General features: G+C 40.7%; 1 protein-coding gene and 2 pseudogenes across 3 annotated transcripts; 1 reads left to right on the top strand and 2 right to left on the bottom strand.

The window, feature by feature from the left end:
- Positions 1-975: 975 nt before the first annotated feature.
- On the bottom strand, positions 976-2,253 carry LOC148012320 (uncharacterized; annotated as a pseudogene).
- Positions 2,254-4,064: 1,811 nt separating this feature from the next.
- Positions 4,065-6,478, bottom strand: LOC148012319 (uncharacterized; annotated as a pseudogene).
- A 2,758-nt stretch (positions 6,479-9,236) lies between these two features.
- On the top strand, positions 9,237-12,239 carry LOC148012318 (uncharacterized). 3 transcript variants are annotated; one of them, XM_087669398.1, is made up of 4 exons: positions 9,237-10,180; positions 10,472-11,355; positions 11,445-11,657; positions 11,801-11,995. In XM_087669398.1, the coding sequence occupies exons 1-4, from the start codon at positions 9,350-9,352 to the stop codon at positions 11,856-11,858; spliced, it is 1,986 nt and encodes a 661-aa protein (XP_087525524.1). In that variant the 5' UTR covers positions 9,237-9,349; the 3' UTR covers positions 11,859-11,995. The 3 variants fall into 3 exon arrangements, with proteins under 3 accessions (XP_087525524.1, XP_087525523.1, XP_087525521.1); XM_087669397.1 differs by having other exon boundaries at positions 9,238-10,180; positions 11,445-11,661; positions 11,801-12,239; XM_087669395.1 differs by having other exon boundaries at positions 9,240-10,180; positions 11,445-11,667; positions 11,801-12,239.
- The last annotated feature ends 2,117 nt before the right edge of the window (positions 12,240-14,356 follow it).

Raw genomic sequence — 14,356 nt, 5'->3', positions numbered from 1 at the left:
GACGTGGCACCGGAGTGCTGATGAGCGGCAGAGGCCCAAGAAGGGAGAGGCGCGGGTGCCCTGATCGCAGTAGAGAGAGAGAGAGAGAGAGAGAGAGAGAGAGAGAGAGAGAGAGAGAGAGAGAGAGAGAGAGAGAATCAATGTCTTGCATATATCTCACTCTTTATATCTTGATACAACATAAAATTGTGACAATGACAACATTACATAGGATGCTAGGAGCCATGATCAAGCCTGTGATGGAGTTTGCCAATTAAAGAGGAATCTCTACTAGGTACCCACAAGAAATGTCGTAGAGACTCCAGTGTTCCAAAAAATAAGGATTTAAGCCACTTCCATTGTGCTACATAGAAAACAAAAATACTCTCTCATCAAATTGCATATGACCCCCACGAGTGAACCCACAAGTAATACTACTTAGCCACTCCCATGACCAATGATGAATTGATGATCAATTGCCACTCTTTTATGTCTAGTGGTGGTATCCCCTACAAATTATGGACACCCTTCATTGGTGAAACTAGGATGATGTGGCCATTGGCCATGCTTTGTGCAAGGGCATTGAAATAGAGCTCTCTTGCCTTAGGAACTCCTAGATACCTTAGGGTAAGGGGGGCACTGAAGAGATCCCCCCCCCAACTGTGTACAACTTGCCCATACCCAAACAATTTGGTCTCCTCTCCATCAAACCTATTGTGGTTCAATCCTTTTCCTCTTTGTATAGTTTGTGAAAGACAATGCAATCTTTCCTACAAAAATGAGCAAAGATTCATGCATTAGTTTATCTAAGCATAAATAGTAGTGCGAGGATATTGCACAAGCAAAGCACTTGTAGCGCGCGCGCGCACACACACACACACACACACACACACACACACACACACATTTTTTTGGGTAATATCCAGTGTAGTATATTTATGTGCTCACAAATTTACAGGCTGGGGACCCCCAAAAAAGGGGGGCTATCCCAAACTATCAGAAACATAAAAAGAAAAGCTCTATGCAGGAAGCGTCCATGTCACCCTCATAGTTGGCATCATATAGAGATTGCTGCAGTGAGGTTCGGAAGGATTCATATTGCTGGTGATTTTGGCGACCCAAGTATGCCAAATTATGATCACTCCAGATTGTCCAAAGAGCCCAATATCTCACCCAAAAAAGAAAGAGTGAGTATTGAGACAAAGGACACATAAATCTGCCAAAGAGCCAGAAATGTTTCCCAAAGCTATGACTCGAGAAACGAAGCCGAAGCGAATCTGAAATTCTCCTGAGGAGGATCCTGGAACAAGGACAATGCCAAAATAAATGAGGGGCAGTCTCTGAGGGGGAGCCAAACATCTCAGACATGTGGATGATGCAATGTGACGTTTAGCAAGTGTGACCCCCACTGACAAAGTGCCTGTCAAACATCTCCAAAGAAAAAGCCTTTGTTTCAGTGGCATTTTACACTTCCAAAGCATCCTAAGATTCTTCCGCCACCATGCAAGAGACTTCGTTAAGTGCCATAGAGAATTAGCATGCTGCTGAATCCATGGGGCAAGCTAAAGAAGCTTGTATACTTTGATGGAAGTTAAGGCAGAAAGAGAGATAGGACGAATGCATGTAGTAGATGGGTGTAATTGCCAATCCATAAGCCTGTCTGTATCAAGCATAGGTGGAATTGGGAGAAAGGGATGCAGTAAATCAGCAATTTTCTTCCATATAAACCTATGATGCATTCCCAATGCATAAGAGGTCATGGCTCGAGGAAAGGATAAAGTATATCCCCGATCATCCACCACATCCTGTATGTACCTAATTCCCAGTTTCATAAGATTGTATGCTCGAACAGGTTCCTGTAAAGCAAGAGGAATGTCAAAAATGGGACTCCAATGAATGCTTTCTTTTAGCAAGAGGAATGTCAAAAATGGCACTCCAATGAATGCTTTCTTTTCGCATGGAGTTTGTCCCCAAACAACTATCAGAAGCCCATTTGACCTTAGAGAGAACTTGTTTCCAATCAAGTATCAAAGCAGTAGAGAAATGACAGCCATGTATTCTGCCCACAAATCTGCCAATGACAACCTTCCAAAAATCCGTAATCCAATGACCATATGCAGAAGTGCTCATGCTGGCACACATGGATGCTAGCATACAAGTCCATGGCTGTTGCTGACGGAAGAAAGTATGCAACATGGTAGCCTTCCTTGCAAGGACATGATATCTTATATTGAGGATATTTAGTCCACCATGCATCCTTAGAGAGCACACCATTTCCATCCTCATGAGTCTCAATGCTTTCACAACAGCTTTTGTCTTCCATAGCTTGAGACATAAAGGCAGAGATATCCCTAGATGACCAATGCAGCAAAGGCAAATAGAACTGGACATAAGACATCACAATGGATTGTATTATTCTGAGCATGACATGAAGGGGCCAAGTAGAAATCTTCTAGTAATCCAGTTTATGTTGCAGTCTTTGGAAAATCCATTTCAGTTACATTTTCCTACTGATATGCCATCCGATGGGGTATCTCAGATGCCTGACAATATCTGTGGAAAGCACCACCTGACCAGGCCATAGAATAGAGTGCCAGTCACATTGTTTGAGGGGAAGCAATTTAGATTTGTCAAAATTAACATGTAATCCCGCTGCCATACCATATAGTGAAAGAGTGGCCATAAGCATGCGAAGGTCCCTTGGAGAATTCTATGGCATGAAAAAAGAATCATCAGCATATGCTTGTGCCAAAAAATGATGTAGCCCCTGGGATTTGAAGACCAGTCATCTGCCCTGTGTTTGTTAAGTGATCAAGATATATAAGAAGAGGATGGGTCACAATTGCATAGAAAAGAGCACTAAGAGGACAGCCATGCCTGACTGATCGACCCAATATCCATGAGCGAGACAAATGCCCCCCCCAAAATGCACTGAGCAGTAGAGTCAGAGTAAAGCCAGTAAACAGCATTTGCCATCTTGGGACCAAAGCCCAACTTAGTCATGATCTGAAAAATAAAATCCCATTGGACATTATCAAAGGCCTTAGCAATATCCACCCGCAATATAAGTACGTCTTGATGCGAGTATTTAGCATATTCAATTGCAGTCAAGGCATTGGATATATTGTCATGGATTTGTCTTCTTGGCACAAACCCATACTGATGAGGATGAAGTCCTGCATGCAGTATCCCCTGTAGCCTATGCACAATCATTTTGGCAATAAGTTTGTAAAGCACATGCATCAAGGTAATGGGCCTCCAATCTGATATATGATCACTGAGATGTTTTTTGGGCACAAGCTTGACTAAGCCATGCTTCCAAGAGTGCAGCACCTGATTTTCTTGCTAGGCAACATTAATCATCTACAAGAGGACCTCTTTTAAGTCGTCCCAAAAGGAAATATAAAATTCCACCGTTAGGCCATCCCATCCAGGAGACTTATGTTTAGTGAGGTGTAATAATGCATCATCCAGTTCTGTATCAGTAAAAGGTCTCTCTAAGGTAAAAGCATCATCCTGCTGAACTATTCCAGAGACATATTGGAGAAATTCATTCCTGGCATCAATCACTTGATTTGACGGGAAACCAGGTGTAGAAAACAATTTTTGGAAATAATTGTGGCATTCATCTTAGAGATCAGAGAAAGTGTGAGTCCAAGTGCCATCCAGCTTCCTAAGCCTCAGACATGAGTTTTTCTTTCGAGTAGCATGCAAACTCTGGAAAAAGGCTTTTGATGAGTAGCCCTTGTCCATGAGGGGCTTCATTCTTTCCCTTATCTGCCATTTATGCAATTTCCTCTGATCATTGACAGCAAGCTTAGATTGGGCATGTGAGAGGGAATCTTTTTCCAAATCAGAAAGTGACCTTGACTGAGAGATTTCAGTCAATAGTTGTGCTGTCCTTTTTGCATTTTTAACCTCATTCCTGCATTCTACCATATGCCATTTCCCGTATTGTGTAATGACATTCTGCACACGGGAGACGAAACTATCCCAAGCATAATTCATATCCTCCTGTGCATGTAATGACAAGGGATGAATGGCCAATCTGATCATTTGCTGAAAATGATGATGCTGAAAAAACGCCCGATTAACATGCAATAATCTTCTTGAGAAGAGTGGTAGATCATCCAAAGGCATGCCAAGTTGCAAATTCATCCACAATGGAGCATGATCTGAAAAACCCAATGAAAAATCTATAAGGAGATGGGGGCTGAAATCTGCAAATTGTTGTGGATGAAAGAGATACCATCTGTCAAGCCTTGCCCAATATGTGGTAAATGCATTATGGTGAAAGGTATATCCAGGGACTAACCCTTGGAGAAGTATCCATAAGTCTTCAGCTTGTACAGAAAGCAGCATATCATTCCATTTCTGCCTTTTCAATGATAACATATGAGATCGGGAAGTAGTATTATCTCTAGGCAGGGGGGAGTTATTAAAATCTCCACAGATAAATGCATTGGATCTCCATGGATATCTGCCTATAGAATCCCACAAAGAAGCCCTCATGGCAGAACTGAGAGGCATATACCGATGCAAACTCAAAATATATCACAATTGACATTGCATTGTATAACTATCAATCTGCCAACTGCTGTCATTAAAGGCCAGATGAGGCTCCAACTCATGTCTTACCAGTATGCATACACCTGAATAAGTAGCAGCATAATATATATACCAGCATAATATATATACCAGTATGCATACACCTGAATAAGTAGCAGCATAATATATATACCACCTGAATAAGTACCAGCATAATATATATCATAGCCGCAGAAAAAAACATGCTGTCCAACCATAGAGTGTTGATTGTGCTCTTGCAAACAAACTATATCAGGCTGCATTTTATGTACATAATTCCATAAAAACCTCCACTTCGGAGCATTGCAGAGGCTCTATACATTGTATGTAAAGCACTTGAGTGTTTGAAACATAAAAGATGTATGTACAATAGAGCATATAAGATGAAAAACAAAACATGAGAGGCTAGGCCTCTGCCTGCATAAGCTGCATGCCTTTAGAGATAGCATTTTCCCCCTCCCTTGAGTCACATATGGGGATGCCCTTGTTCAGAACCCCTACCCAATTTTGAAGAACAGGGGCAGGGGCTGAAGTAGAAGTTTGTCTTGGCGAAGGGGTAGAAGCATCCCAATGACGAGATTGGAGGGGGTGTTGCTTCAGTATAACCACCTTCTTGGGTTGTTGAAAGCCATCTTGATCAATCCCCATTGATTCTTTCATCTTCTCTTTCCCTTTATCTTTCCCTTTTGCCATAAGTGAGTGCACTTGATTGGTTGATTTTTCATTCTTTGCCCCATTTTCATTTGATGTCTTAGCTTGCAAGCTGTCATTCTTTTCCCTTGTCTGGGGTGGCAAAGCATTTGGGGGGGTTGATGCAGAACCACAGGGCATTCAAAGGCCAGATGCCCAAATTTGTGACAAGCGAAACAAGCGCCTGTAAACACACCCCACTTCAAGTCAAAATACTTTTTACCCAATTGTAATCCCTCCACTTCCACTGCAATTGAAGGAGGGGTAGGTATATCAGTGTCCCAAAGAATACAGAACCTGTTACGGTTCCCCATGGGGCGAGGTGGACAAATGACCTATCCCAAAGAAGCAACTAGACCAGGCAACTCCTCGCGCATGTAGTCTGGGAAGTTTGCAACCTCAAACCATACTGGGCAATGATGGCGTATAAGACTTTGATAGTCCTTATTTGGGGACTAGGGCATAGCATGCACCATCTGCCTCCCGTAAAATAGGGGAGAGAACTCAAGAGGCCTCTGCTTGCATGTGGCATATGTCAAATGCACTTCATAAAAGCCTCTGGAAGCAAAGTACACTCCCTCCACAAAACATCCTCCAAGAATAGACTTAATCCACTGCACAACATCGCTGGCCACAGGGATTCTGCCCGAAAAAAAGATTATTACCGCAGTTTGAGAGAGCTTCTTGAGGGGATTCACAAGGGACGGCAACTTCAATTTATAGATAACCTCTGGAATTGGTTTGCCCCATTCCTGTCGTGATTGCTGAAAGTCATCCCTGAGGGTATCAAAGACATACTGAGCATCCATTGAGGATTCATCATCTTGTGTAGCAGGCTCTGATTGACGATGCTTAGTTGCCATAGGCCTTTCTTTGCGGGCATATGTACAGAAATCTGAAATGGATGAAAGTGGAAAAAGAGGTGACAGTTTTCTGGAGCAAGGGGGAATTGAACAGGGCGGAGAAAATAGGATCACACGCAGCGGTAATTAGGTGCTCCTATGATGGAGATGGAGATGCAGTTCGCAGGCCTCATGCTCCTTGCTACGGTTGCAATGTCGCTTCTTCAAGAAGAGCAGCAGTAGGAGGCCCTACAGAAGAGCATCCCCTCTGTTCTTTCTCTACCTTTGTACTCTGACAGAAAGCGGAGCAATAGCCTCATACGTGACAGTTCTGTCATCCACAGCAGCGAATCGAGCGAGTCGGCCAAGCGCGCGCGCACACACACACACACACACACACACACAGAGAGAGAGAGAGAGAGAGAGAGAGAGAGAGAGAATGCCTTGCATAGCTCTCACTCTTTATACAACATCAAAATTTGACAATGACAATATCATATAGGATGCCATGCGCCGTGATCAAGATTAAGATGGAGTTTGCCAATTAAAGAGGCATCTCCACTATATTCCTACAAGAAATACTAGAGAGACTCTAGTATTCCAAAAAATAAGGGTTTAAGCCACTTTCATTGTGCTACATAGAAAACAAAAATACACTCTCATCAAATTGCATGTGCCTATGTGTTGGCTCAGCCAGTCCCACAAGTGAGCCACATGCAACACTAGTTAGCCACTCCTAGGATCAATGATGAACTAATGAACAAGTGCCACTGTTGTGTGTTTAATGTAATGGCATCCCCTACAATTCATGGCCACTCTTCATTGGTGAAAATAGGATGATGCTACTTGTGCAAGCGCATTGAAATCTAAGCTATCTTGCCTTTGGAACTTCTGGATAGCTTAGAGTAAGGGGGGCCATTAAAGAGACACCCCCCAAACTATCCTCGACTTTCCCATCCCCAAACTCACCCAGCACACCCCTTCCCAATGTGCTAACCTTGTGGTAGCAAGGACCTACTTTTCTAATGAAAATCAGATGTTTTGATTGGTTGTGAAGTGAATGAGAGACTAGTTAGGGGGAATGCCCTCTCATTGACTCTCATCCGCTCCTTCACTATGGGGTGATTTTTCCTAACCAAAAATCCTTGTGATCTCTAGATTTAGGTGTGCAATTGATCCCAAAAAAAAAATACCCCTTTGCACAAAGTGGCTAAAGCCATATATAGCATAAATTGAACATGCACCTTTGTATATGGTGAAATCGAAGGGGGCAATGTTTGCTACCACAATATTGGCTTCCTTATGCTATATTTCTACATTGTGCAATTTGTTATCGACATCGTGAGAGAACCCATCCTAGCTTGGGATCAATCTTAGCCTCACAAACATCATCATGATGGTAATGCTTGTCACCCATATCCACCTCCCAATCATACAAATTCCTCTCTCTCTCCCTCTCTCTCTCTCTCTCTCTCTCTCTCTCTCTCGGGGGGGGGGGGGGGGGGGGGGGTTGTAGTAGAGACAATCTTAGTGGCCTCCTCCAACATCACACATACATTTGTAGAGTGGCATGATAGAAGAAACTAGAGACATGTATACTATCTTGTTTTTTCAAAATTTGAGGAGAACTTCAATAATAACATAGTATAGATTGATTGATATTGTGTAGTCCAATGCACCATGGTATACACTTTTTGAAAATGTTGACCCTTTCTCCTTTCTCTTTATAGGGATGCTATTCATAGTGACATTGAATAAGAAAGGTTGCCTTCGGTGCTTCCATGGTCTCATGTGTGTACAATGTCTTTTATCAATATTTCTTTTTGAATTTTCTGACCATTTTTTTCTTCCTCATCATTGGGATACTATTCTTTGTAACATTGAATAAGGAAGGTTACCATTAGGTTCTTATGTGATTTCATGTATATATGATGCTCTTTGTTTTGGCACATGTTGTTCTTGTAGTTTGAGCTTTGGAGAATCTAGGCTAAGGGGATCTTGTTGCTTGTTTATATTCATGCTTAACTTTAAGGAGTCAGATTCCACTATGGGGTATTGAGCTTCTGGGTTGCTTGACCTAATACAATATACGTTGGGGATGAAGGGTGTTGTTGACTTATTGGGAGATGTGTGGATAGCAACCTTCCACATCACCTCCTTGAGATGGGTCGTTGGGTGTGGGATGTTAGCTAGGAGGGTGAAATCTACCTAATGATAGGTCAATCTCCTGATCTAAGAATATATGTCCTTTGTAGAGGAAGACTAGTGACTTTTAAAAAAAAGTGACCATTTTGAATGATTTGTGATTAGGATTCATCCCAATTTTTGCATCCCTAAGGGTAAGGTATTGTGTAGAGCCGCTCAATCGTAGATTTTGAATTCTTGACCTCCCATTAATCACATACCTTTTGAGGGCATGCTCAAGTTAATTGTTTAGAGGAGCTTCACATAGACCTTTTTTCATAGGCATAATGTACAAAACGATTCAAGCCATGGCTTTTCCATGCTAGTAATAGAAGGGATGTTAAAGGTTAGATCTACTTTAATGCATCCTATTAATGTCCATATTTATATGTTTACTTTTATAGGTGGTGAGAGTCCAAAATGATCAGGAAAAGTTTTGTAACTTTCAAAAATTCACAAAACAAGCACGAATGTTTTGGATATTCATTAGTTTTGGAGTCAGATGATTTCGAAAAGGCTCTAGGGTAAAGGGGCCGATAGGTTGTTGTTAAAAAATGATTGCCTAGATCTTGTTGGAGCTAGAATCGATTGAGGTTCTAATGATTTGCACAGACGCACCTATGAAGCGGCATCTCGAAAAAAAATATTTGCGCAACACGATTGTAGTTTCAATGCGGAAGAAGTGAAGGGCCACATAGCATATAGGAAGTGCACTGGTAGATCCAAAAGTTTTAAATGGAGGACCATAAGTGTAGCATGAATTGAGCCCATGCCATAGTGCGAAGCGCTTCATATGTCGTGAAAACCATGTCATAACTCTCAAGGATGTGTGCCGATGTTTTGGCCCTTTAGAGTTATATTTTTGGGGGCTGTCAACTTATTGGCCCCCATACCCGAGAGTCCCCTTAGCTTATAGCAAGGCTAGTTTACTCCACAAGGAAGCCCCATAGTCTCTAAGAGTCCCCTTAGCTAGTAGTTACCAAGACTACTTTCCTCTAGAAGCCCCATGGTCTCATATAGTGTCACAAAAAAATGAAGATCCGACATATACAGAGAGCAAGGTGGCGATGGCGGGTTCGACCTCCTACAAGAAGAACGAAGATGCCCTCAGAAGCGCTAGATCTCTCCTCGCAACCTTTCACAAGCAGGGGCAGGAAGAAATCTTCCAGGACGCGGCGCAGACTGCAGAGGCACTGGCTTGCACGGTGTCCCTGATTCGGAGCTTTAAGAAGGCCTCCATGGGAGTTGCAGAGCAGGGGCCGCTTTCCCCAGACTGGAAGGCCATAAGGGCTGTCCTTGAGCTTCTTGTGAGATTGGGCATCTCCCCTAACCTTGGCCCCGGTGTCGGCATCGCCCGAGCCAAGCGACCCTCATCGGCAGGCTTCCTTGCGGCTGCCTCCGCCGTAGCCAATCACTTGTCTGAGTTAGGGATTTCCAGTCTTTCATCGGTCGGCTCATTACAGAACGCCCCTCCACCCCACGATGCCATCCTTTTCACCTGTGCTGAGGTTCTTTCATCATTAATATGTGATGAAAATGAGGATGGGGATACTGCCATCTGCGACTCAGCCCACAACACCCTTGCCATGCCTCCAATGGGACAGCTTGTTGTGAGTTCCTTCCTTTGGGATGTGATGGCAGCTTACATGCAGTTAGGTTTTGGTTCCTGCGGCGACGATCATCTCTACAAGCAAATTTCTATTGAACGGATTGAGAAGATGGAGGCGGAGCTTCCTGTTCGGGACATGGTTGAAGCTTCATTCATGCTTTTGAACCGTACTTCTCCAGTGCCACCGGCATGGCTGAAGACAGAGCTGGGGAAGCAGCTCTCGAAGCTTCTCATGAGACAGGGGGGAGTGGCAGCTGTGATGGAGGAGTTAGTGGGCCATGCCTCAAAGGTATGTGGTGTCTCTAAACCGGATTTGCATCTGGTTATGTTTATTACGCCTGAAATGAGAAACAACATGCTTACTGATCTGTGATTTTTTTCTGTAACAAATTTGCTGGTGGAAAGGCAGAGCAGGGAATGTTCTCTGCTTGCTTCCTCCTTTTCTCTCAATATGAGTGTTGCACAGTATGACAACTTAGCAACTGAGTAGCAGAATTTAAATAAGTAATAGGGGGCACTTCTACTTTATGCAGTATAAATTTGCTGAGATTATGACATGCTTGGGAGGGGCATTTTACAGGGCAATGTGGAATTATATGATAAGATTGCCTCACACTTGGCTAAGGTTCCTAGATCAGTTGCTACCACTGAAGAGTATTTTAGAGCTGTGTGCCCACAACTTCTGCCCCTACTCCTCTTGTATTCGCAATCCACATCCCTGCAACTGGGTGAAACTGCACGGACAACTATGCGAAATATCCATTTCACTGCCGTATCTGTAGCTTGCAAGTTCAGCTTCATGGAGGCAAGGCTTGTAGAGGAGTACTTGCTTCGACCTTTATTATGGCCTTTGATGACTTGGATCAATAGTCAGAGGTTGGAACATGCCAGTCATAACAAGGACACAGTGGATAGTTGGGAAGTTACAGAAAAGGAGGTAGTAGATAGTGTGGTACAGGTAAGCACCCTGTTGACGTCTGGTCACCAGGGTGGTTCTTCACTGCGGGACTTCATCCTCAAGGAAACCAAAAGTATGATGCCATTGTTGATGAAGCTTCACTATCAACTGGAGGCTGCTGTCGACTTTAAGTCCTTGATGATTGGAAATCATTTATCGAAAGTAAAAACTGAATCGGAAGCCTCAATAGCAAATAACTATATTGGGACAGTGGCATCAATCAAAACTGTCAGGACTAAAGGGATTGCAAAAGGATTTTTAAACAAAGGCTTGGGGGTTGAAGATGCCCCCCAAGAAGACCATGAGTCTACTGTCTCAAGGTTGAAAATTGCTCTTTGTGACTTAGTAATGGCCCAGGTTACTTTACCTGTTGACATAGCTCTACCATTTACGGCTTCTTTATTTTTTGAATATCACCAGTCTGACTTGAGATGGCCAGAGAAACAGAGTGAAGTATGGGATATACTTAATAATCCAGGAAGCACACAACTCAACAGTGTTGCAATGTATGCTCTTAGTGTGCAATTTAAGATTTTTGAGCCTGTTTGGGTTTTGCATTATTCCTACTATATTTCTGAAAGTTGTCCTGGAACAGATATCTTTCAAGGGTTCTACGTCTGGTTGAGAACTGGCCACTCTTGGTAGCACTTATGAACAAGCTTTTGCAGAAGATTTTGGAACTCAGACAGAGTATTGCTACAGGAGGGCTTGTTGGTGCAGAACTTCTGAGATACATGGAAGATTTTGAAGTGCTGAATAATGAAGTTGGTATAGCAGCTTTGGAGGGTGATATTGCTGGAGCAGCATGGTTGGTAATGGTAGTGGATGGCTCACCTTTATCTTTTGTGTTATGGTGTAGTTTTATTTAGTCTTATGGTGTCTAGGGGTTACCTGTATTTTTCTGTAGGATAGGGTCTAGCTGATCAATCTTGCTTCTTGATGAATTTGCAGGCATTATTGGCAGACCAAACTATTGTTAATGATGAGGACATCTTGGAGCTTGTCCTGAATATGATTCACCGTGTCCTTATGGGCGTTCGATCATCTAAGGAAAGTGACAGAAATGAGAAGATTGTATTGCCACTTACTGACATGACATTGTTGCTTGAAAGGTTATACAGCAATGCTTCGTTAGGTGAAAAATTGAGACAAATGTCGTTCGCTCTTGCCCAGGAATGCTCTTTCTTGAACAAGCCTTAATTCAGAGCAGTTTAAGCTGTGCATAGGAACCCCCTTGAACAGTGTCTTTTGACAGTGAATGTCTTGGCAACAACTACAAGATGATTTGGGATTATGGAGCTTGAGACCCAAGGAACTGCTCCTTGTTGTGGATATGCCTGTTGGATTCTGGGAGAATTCTCTTACAAGCAAAGTTACATGGAGCTCCTGAGATTTGTTGTGCACATGTTGAGAGTTGGTTATTTGAGATGCTGGTGCGTAAGCCAGCTTTGGTTGTGTGATAGTGCAAAAGGGGAACCTCCTGGTGTTTTTGGGAGTTACTAGTGAGCTGTTCAAAGAAGTGGGTGGGTAGTGACGATCACTCTATCATACCTGATGTTTTGATGAGATGTCTTAAGGTAGTGTTTTCTTGGCCACCAACCTAGGCTCAGCGAATGACATACCAAATTGAGAGATTCAGTTCCCTTGCCTTGGAGGACACAGTGACAATGAGTAGCACTCGCAAATTGCATAATGTAGAAAGAATCCTGCATTAAGATTAGTATGACAATGTATCATATTGTAGTAAGCTTTTGACCAATCGAGTCTCGTAAACCAATTGAGTGTTATTTTCTTTCTTAAGTTGTTATGTTGAATGAAAGTTCAGAAGGTTAGTAGGCATGTTAGTTTTAATGATCCACATTTGGTTGAGGATTACTAGGGAAGGCTTTATCTCAGTTCACTCAATAGAACTTAAAATGGAACTCAACATTTGGTACATTGGCGTGATGGAAATGGTGTTCCCAAGACAGGGAGAACATACAAATGAGTTTAAAATCATATAGATGTCATTGGCAAGGCAATGCCCTATAGTGCACATTGGTCTTAATAGTGTGAGTATCATTTGTTTACATGTAAGCATACCAAAATAGGTATGTGAGAGCTATACTTAATTGTCCAACCCTTACTACATAAGGATAATCCATTACCAAGGAGAATTTATGTAAATTACCAGCACATTGCACTTTGGGTAGCTATTTCTACTATTGTCGAATTAAAATTCACAATTTATGTGTTTCCTTTGTAAGACAATCAGGTGTTCTGCACCTAGATCATCTAAGTGCTTTGCATTTGTGTTCTCTTGGTGTTTTGCATTGGGGTTTGAAAGCATGTTTCATGTGGTTGTATAGTTCATAGAAGGTTAATACAAGGAACATAATTCAAACTTCGAAAGCTTTGGCAACTTGGACTAATACAAGGTTGAATGTAAGAGAATGTAATATAAGGGATTGTGATCATTGATACAGTGGGAGGGGAAGGCTAACATTAATAAGACTAAGCTTAAATTATATTTCTAAAAAGTATTTTTCAAAGTTTCTTAAATATAAATACGTTCATGGTGATTTTTATTCATATTGAGTCTGTCATGGCATGCATATTATTTTCACATGCAATGTTTATAATATTATAAAAATTTAACAATTCATGATTATATTGAGATGTTTTAATTTAATCTAATTTAATTTTATTTTTCACATAATTAATAGTTAGTGACATATATGTATATTATTTATAATATATTTGTATAATTTTTATCAATAATTAAATGGTATATTAGTAAATAATAAATAATAATAATTAATTATGTTATTGTATTGTATCATTAATTAATACTAATGATTATATGTATAATTATATATATATATATATATATATAATTATTTATTTATATATATTATTAATTATAAGTAATATTTATATGATTAAATTAACCTATAAGCTTCGAAAGCCTTGGCAACTTAGACTAGTACAAGGTCGAATGTAAGAGAATGTAATATATGGGAATGTGATCATTGATTTATAGGGAGGGGAAGGCTAACATTAATAAGATTAAGCTTAAAAGTTTCTTAAAGATAAATTCGTTCATGGTGATTTTTATTCACATTGAGACTATCATGAAATGCATATTATTTTCACATGCAAAACTTATAACATTTTAAAAATTTAACAATTCATGAATTATATTGAGATGTTTTGATTTAATCTAATTTAATTTTAGTTTTTCATAATTAATAGTAACATATATGTATGTTATTTGAAATATATTTGTATATTTTTTTAATCAATAATTAAATGGTATACAAGTAAATAATAACTAATAACTAATTAATTTTGTTATTGTATCAATGATTAATATTAATGATTATATGCATAATTATATATATTAAAGTATTTATTTTTATATATTACTAATTATAAGTAATATTTATATTATTAAATTAACCTATAATTAGATAATATGTATGTATGCATGTATAATATATATGCATTGATATTCGTATATAAATG

The sequence above is a fragment of the Lygodium microphyllum genome, chromosome 27 (assembly GCF_053477565.2).
Source record: "Lygodium microphyllum isolate KBCC chromosome 27, Lygodium_microphyllum_v1.1.10, whole genome shotgun sequence".
Lineage (NCBI taxonomy): Eukaryota > Viridiplantae > Streptophyta > Polypodiopsida > Schizaeales > Lygodiaceae > Lygodium > Lygodium microphyllum.
This window is presented reverse-complemented; position numbering and strand designations above follow the sequence as displayed.